The sequence below is a fragment of the Xiphophorus couchianus genome, chromosome 18, assembly GCF_001444195.1.
Source record: "Xiphophorus couchianus chromosome 18, X_couchianus-1.0, whole genome shotgun sequence".
Lineage (NCBI taxonomy): Eukaryota > Metazoa > Chordata > Actinopteri > Cyprinodontiformes > Poeciliidae > Xiphophorus > Xiphophorus couchianus.
This window is the reverse complement of record NC_040245.1, coordinates 4,563,705-4,571,277: the sequence shown is the minus strand read 5'-3', so window position 1 is coordinate 4,571,277 and position 7,573 is coordinate 4,563,705. Positions and strand designations below refer to the sequence as shown.

General features: G+C 42.2%; 1 protein-coding gene across 1 annotated transcript; it reads right to left on the bottom strand.

The window, feature by feature from the left end:
* Positions 1-3,460: 3,460 nt before the first annotated feature.
* Positions 3,461-7,345, bottom strand: nup88 (nucleoporin 88). Its single transcript, XM_027999468.1, has 2 exons — positions 5,422-7,345; positions 3,461-4,212 (listed from the first exon to the last, which is right to left on the bottom strand). The coding sequence occupies exons 1-2, from the start codon at positions 7,069-7,071 to the stop codon at positions 3,697-3,699; spliced, it is 2,166 nt and encodes a 721-aa protein (XP_027855269.1). The 5' UTR covers positions 7,072-7,345; the 3' UTR covers positions 3,461-3,696.
* Positions 7,346-7,573: the final 228 nt, after the last annotated feature.

Sequence of the window (7,573 nt, the reverse complement as noted above, 5' to 3'; positions counted from 1 at the left end):
CCCGTACCACCATTTTCCAAACCGCTCTCCTCTATGGAAAGCCGTTTTAACATAAAATCAGTTTACCATTACTCTCCATAATTACTTTATAGATATCTAAAAATGTGTTTTTACTCAATACATTTTCACTATTCTGACTGGTGAATTTTTACATTATTCCAATTATTACCTTCACATTCTAACTAGTAAGAATAATAATTGAAGATATTAATATTCAGCTGCATTTTGACGAGTTCATTTTCAAGATGTCATTTGAAGGGTCTCATCTATAATTACAATTTAAGATATCTCAAATGTGAATATGACTGGTCAAAGTTACATTTTACACATCTGAATTAAGAATTGTGCGTAAGTGACTGAGATGTCCAAAGAGATGCCTGCAGAATTTTACACACATTTAAGATTTCTTTAATTAGAATCGAACTGGTCAGGCCGAAAGGTGAGATATCTTAAATTTACTTTATGACTATTCATAATTTTATAGTTGGTTTCTTAAATATATATGTTTCAGACAGTCAGCAATTAATTCCAAATATCTTGAATTAAAGCTTCTATACAAAGTAATGGTGAATCCGACATCATTTATATTTGTCTGTAATCTCAAGTTGGTATTTTGTCTGGTCAAAATCTAATTAGAGATATCTTAATTTATTATGTTTATAGTCATAAAACAATTTCAGATATCTATATTGTAAGTATGCTGTAAAAACTAATCTAGTGCAAATATATTAGTACAGTTGACATAAGACAAAACTAACTTACAGGTGACTTTTTAGAAAGTTAAATGAGCTTGTTTTAAGTAAATAATTCCTCAATAATGATTGTTTTATTATCAGATTTTTTTATAAGACATTTTTCCTGTATTATAAGTATAATATGTATTTAAAACAAGCTCCTATATCTTGCTGAAGATTTACTTTTAAGCTAATTTTGGCTTATACCAACTGTACTAAGAGATTTGCGCAAGAAACTGGAGCAAAAATACTTGGTAACAATTGTGTTTTTGCAGTGTGTGAAGACACCGATTTTATGTTATGACAGCTTGCCATAATGTGAGGCCTTCACCTCCCTCTCCCATACTGTATTAGTTCAACCTCATCTCAGCTAAGTTTTTCTCTAATGCTCTTACATTAATGACTGGCCGTCCTGTTTCTTGTTTTGTTTTTGGGGGGGTTAAACTTTGTAACTATGAGCAACCAGACGAGAATCCCGCGGTAAACCACGAGGATTTCCGAGGTTTCCTAATGACGCTCCACTCCTGCGTGGAAACAAGCTCAAATGAGAAACAGAGGCAACCCTGCGCTTTCCTCCGTTTGCTCTCTGGCTTACAGTGACTCACATGTGAAGAATGTGGTGGGCCGGTCCTGAGAGTTATTAATATCTCCTTTCCTAGGGTCCGCTAACTCCCACTGTACCTTTATGAAAGATTTCCCTATTTGAAGGGTCTGAGTGGAAGAACGCCACACCCTCCACTGTGTGTTTTGAGAAGGAAAGTCTGAGCTAATGTGCAAAACAAGATAAAATCCAGCTGAAACGAACCTTATATGGCCACAAACTCCGCTTATTTGTGTATTTTAAGCTTGCTAAGAAATCAGAGAGCAGGAAAATCCCCGGGGCAGTTCGAACAATGCCTGCCTGAAAAGAGTCATAAATCACTTAAAATGCTTTATGCCCAGATCAACATTACAGCAACAGAGGGAGAAACAGGCAGGGTGCAGCAGATGACCCCCACAGCAGAGCTTACTCAACAAAACCGGGGTCTCCGCTTGTACGTCACGCAGCAGCGGACATGCGGGGAATTCCTCAAAGCTGCGGTGGAAGCATCTTCTGCGGGGAAGGAGCGACATCTGGTGGAGGAAGGTTTTCCTTTTCTTTCATTCCAACGAGTTTTCACCAGAAAATAAGTCAAAGTTAGATCAGGGGGTCCAAAGTGCGGGTCCAGGGCCATTTGCGGCCACGTGATTGACTGTGTGTGGCCCTTGACTTCAGGATAACAAAAGAAATTTAGGCAAAATTATCACAAACAAGTAAAATAGTCTTAAAATAGAAAATATTGGCTTAAACACAAAGGGTTCTCTTTTTGCATTTTCTCCAAGAACCAGAGACTTTCACTCAAAAGCCAACTTTGCTTCACCCAAATCTGCTTTTAATGAATTCAAAGAAAAAGTGTCGTACGTCCTGATTTTATTCATTAGATTTGATTAAACTTTTATTTTATTTCTTTTTCGATTGATGCCTAGATACTTAGCAAACATTTTTTTAATAAGGCAAACCTGCAGAACCCTTTTTAAGTTTTGGATCTAGAATAATTTACACATCCTATTCCAGTAACTTTGTTTAATTTACATACTGCATGTTTAGTTTATAATTTAAAAATCTTTTATTTTGACCCTTGAGTCCTTCTGGCCCATTTGACAAAAGTTTGGATTCCACTGTGTTAGATATTTAATTCTGTAATGCCCCTAGATATGCTAATAATTTAGTAAGCGATTAATCTTTGAATTTTTTCTGCACTTTAAAGCTGCAGTATATAACTTTTATTTATTTTTGCATATCTGTTAAAACTGTAACCATGTTGTGGCAGTTTAATAGGAGCCGAGTTCGGTAGTAACTAGTTACATTTACTTGAGTAATAATTTTACTTGGAGAAGTATTTTTACTTGAGTAACTTTATTATGAAGTGTTGCTACTTTTACTCGCGTACTTCTGGATTCACTGAATTGTCAATCAACCTTATGTACGTGCTGCTAAATGTGTTAATGGTGGAGAAACAACTTACAGTTACAGGAAAACGGTTTATCCGATCATTGGCTATGCTAACTAGCCTTAGCATTCATGACAGGCTCTGCTGTTAGAAAGACGTAGCGTATTTGAGGTGATTAACAGCGCGAGGCTCATCTTAGCTAGTTAGCACCAGAAGGCAGAGGAGCTCCATTTTTTTCACAGATTATCTGTCCCATAAATTGTCACAACATGGTGAGTTTTAACAAATATGTATAAACATATTTTGCATGTTACATACTGCAGCTTTAGGATTCAAGGATTTTTAAAAATTGTAATACTAACTCACATTTGCTTGTTTGTGGTACAAAATTTGGAATCTGATTCCAGATTAAGAAGTCTAATATATAAAGTACTTTATACTATATATATTTACAGGATTTCCCTCACGAGTATTATAAGCCTGGTGGGCCACCAGGCTTTACTTGCCCCCCACCAGGCTAATTGACATTTTTCTTAAATTATTTTAAATGACTAATTTTATTTATTCAACTTCTAATTTTCTTTGTTTTCGTTCCATAATTTTCTGTCAACTTCATATGTTTTAACACAGAAACAGTGAACTACCCCAGCACCCTTACCCTTCTGGTAAGGGTGCTGGGGGAAATCCTGTATATGTGTGTATATAAACAGTCAAACCAGAAGTGGTTTATACATTTCAGCAAGAACAGAAGAAAACTGTTAGAAAGTTTGTTTCGTTTATTCTAAAAGTTAACAAATCACATCAAAAATAGTAATATTAATGTATTTACATGTCTTTTTCCGCTCTTAGTTACTGAAATGAACAAAGATGGCACACATGGTAATTAGAAAATATGTAGTTGTGGGGAAAATGGTTGTAATTTTCTGGCATAGCTTTTCAACAATTGACAGAAACGTCAGTGAAACCAAAACATTGAAACATTCTGGGAGCGTTTAGAAGCTGAAATGATTTTTGATGTCTTTGATTTGCTTCATCATGTCTCCGATCTGCTGTCCCTGCTCCCTCAGAACATCCTGGACCACCTTCTTCTGCTGCGCGCTGAGCGGGACGGCCGTCTTGGACGCGGACATCTCCTTGTCCACCTGCGTCTTCTGGTACTCCAGCTTGGTGTTGACCTGCCGGATGCAGTTGTCCAGGTGTTTGAGCTTGTCGCTGACGCTCTGCAGCTCCTTCCTCATGTCCTTCTCGCTGTTGGACAGGACGGGCAGCTGGCTCTGCAGGCTGCACAGAACCTTCTTCACCCGATTCATCAGCGCCTCCTGACGATACTTTGCGTCTTCGTATTTGTCCGCCAATCTCTCCGCCGCTTCCGTCAGACTCTTCCTCTCCTCCCGGCACGACGCCAGCTCCTCCACCTGCTTGACCTTCTGACCCGTCAGGAGCTTCACCCTCCTCTCCATCTCCTCGCGTGCCATGTCCTGCTTCATGATGTATTCCTCGCGGAACACCTGCATGACAGAATCAATGGTTAACCATTGGATAAATCTGAAAGGGCATAATGAGAATCATCCTATTAACTGTTAGAATAATTATCTAAGTTCATTTACTTATGAGTTTATTTTACAAGTTATGTTTTCATATTATTATTTTGTTTGATGTTACTTGATTCTTTTTCTTATGTGAAATACTATTAACCATTTGTTTAGGACGTTTGCCTGGAGGCTAGGGACTTTGCACATTCCTGTGGTATCAGCTTCCATCTGTAATTGATTAAGTTGTGGTCAGTTGCATGCCCTTGTAAGGGCATGTCCACAGGCGGTGCCAGAATGTAAAGACGGTTGGTCAATTCTCTGTGTGAAGAAGCCCAACCTCCTTTTTCTATACAATAAAGAGAAATGCAGAGAAAGATCTAGCAGAGTTGATCCAAGACAGTGTTTTACAGCGATTTGTCGCGTCTCGGATCTTCCCTCATTTTCTGCAGAAAAGACAAAGACAATCGACTGGTTTGAATCCTTGCTAGATAGGAATTAAAATAAACCTATCATTAACACACTATCTGCGCTTACATTAAACGTGTAATCCCAAATTTTTTTCTGCAGAATAAGTGCATGTATTCAATACTTGGACCTACATATCACATAATATTGATGAATTATTACATTTTATGTTGGTTATGTTACTCATTTTTTATTAAAAAATGCATGCAGTAGAGAACCCTTTAAAGAATATATGTACAAGATATTTTAGTTATATTTATTTAACGTATTTTACTGATTTCCTCTTATACATGTTTGAGATTTTAATTTTATGTCTTGATGCAAAATTTTTCTTTTTTCAACATTTGCCCACATTTGTGATGGGAGTTACTGAAATACACACACACACATATATATATAAAATTAAATCAATCATGCGACTATTTTCGTGGCTTATGCCAGTGGTTACATCCGGCTGATGATCACGTGACTCCAATGACGCAGTTTTGCTAAATAACTATTTAAATATGGCTGAAAAACCACCTCAAACTAGCGCAAAAACTTCTGTATGGAAAAACAAGGTTTTGTTGGGTTTTTTTTTTTTTTTTGCGAAATTGACGTGTTTCCATTAACCAAATTTATTTTCTAATTTCCATTTGCATAGTTTTATAGTTAATGGAAATGCAGCTATTGGTGGATGGATGCTAGCTGCCATTAAGAACCAAAGAAGAAGAAAAAGACCTGCGTGGCTCTGCTGAGGAGCTGCAGACACTCCGCCGGCGGTGAGGACGCCTCCTTGTCACCAGCTTTCAGCACCATGGGGTTGTTGGAGCTCCGCGCCAGGATGCTACGGATGTGCTGCTCGAAGGAGTCGCTCGCCAGGCCGCGGAGGGGCGAGCTGGCGGAACCGGGACCCGGATCGGAGCAAAGCAGCGGTGGAGAGGGAGGGCGAATGGAGCTGAGAAGGGGCAACATGATGCACTCATAGCTGGAGGTGATGCAGATCATGGTGGCTCCCAGAGAGAGGTCAGACACGATGAGGAAGCCGCGGACCGGAGCCGAGCGCCGGCTGGGCAGAGGCCGGGTGCAGAGGATGTGCTCCACCATGCAGCGCTTCTCCGCGGCCAGCTCCTGCAGGCTGTCCTTGTCCTCTTCGTTGGACTGGAGGAACTTCTGCAGCTTGTTGAGCCAGATGAGCCCCACGCTGTGCACCCCGGCCTCGTGGGTGCAGTGGTACCGCTGCGGACACAGCGGGTCCCGGTGCAGCTTGATGGGGCAGGTGAAGTCAAACTCCTGCGGCTCGTCCTCCTCCGCTGCCACTCTGAGTGTGAGCTCCAGCTCCACGCATTCAAACACGTAGAGAGCCGGAACCGCCTCCGAGCCTCGGATCCACTCCTCCTCCTCTTCACACTCCAGCACCACGCAGTGATACAGCATCCCCGTTTCCGTGGCGATCACCAGGATGCTGGGGACGCATGGCAGGCACAAGACTGCGCATGCGTCGTAGCCGTAGTTGTCCTCCGCGGCGGGATACATGGGCAGTGGTCCGGCCGGTTTGCTCACGCTGAGGCCGGTTGCATAGCTGGTGTAACTCACGTAGGTTTCCCCGTTTTCATAGAGGATGTAGAGGGGATAATAAACCGGTTGGTTTTTGGAGCACTGCGCCGCCAGCTGCCGCGGAGGACCGGAAGCCGAACCGAAGTCGAAGGCGACTGCTATTTCTCCCAGAGACGCGGCGTAGGAGCGAACCGGCGGGTGGAGGCTGCTGGTTTCATCCTCCGACTGCGACACGGGCAGCACTTTAGCCGGCGTGTGCGGCGACTTCAGCGCGTAGAATCGGATGGTGTTGTCGGATGTGAGCAGAACCAGGTGGGGCTCGTCGGTTTCGCTCGGGTACCAAGCCGCCTGTCGCAGCTTCACTGACGGGGAGCTGGTGAAGAAGCGCTCCGCCACCGGGATGGTCTTGCAGTTGATCTTTTCCCGGCCGCCCTCGAACTCGGACCGCTTCCCCCACCGCTGAGGGAGCTCCAAAACCGAAACCCCTCTCTGGCCGACCAGCGCGACGAGGTGCTGCGTGGGGCTCAGCAGCAGCTGGCACACCTGGAACAGAGGCGGGTTGATGCACTGGAGCGTCTGGTACTTCCCGCTGCTTTCGGACTCTTCGGAGTTCAACTGCCGCAGGTTGGTGGTGTAAAACACGCCTTCAGAGTCGTCCCAAAGGAAAAGGTCTCCACCCAGACAAAACGTCAGGTTCTTGGCCGTTTCCTTCTCATTTCTCTCGGACTCCGGGTCCAGCCTTTCTCGTATCTTCTTGAAAATAGTGTGATTTGGTAAATCATTCAGCCACCGATCTGCTCCGAACGCCGCCATCTTGATCAACTGGCCGAACATTCGTCATCAGCGTCTTCTTCGTGTTTAACAAGGCTTGGCAGCCATGTTTGTAGGGCATTACAGCCACCTGCCGGCAGAGGTTTGTACTACAAGAAATCAAGCTGACATCCAGTTTCCTCGAAAATCTCACAATAAAAATATGAAGAACTAAACTGTGTGACTTGTTAATAATTCTGCCATGTAACCCATTATCACTGGAAATTACATTTACATATTTTACCATGATGCAACTTAAACACATCATATTTTAATTATACAGTAGGATTGTCAAAAAATATTAAAAATCAGACACTAATTACTGTTACTGTGTGACAATGATCAAGACCCCATGTCATTTCAGAGGCAAGACCACAGAACTAGAAGTATTACATGAAAATATGTATGTGTGTAACCTTTATTTCATCAGGTATGTCATTGAGAATAGAAATCTTTTTTTTTCAATCAAGACCTGGTTGATATCCCTCTGCAGAGCTGCAAATATGACAACAGCACAACGAAATAG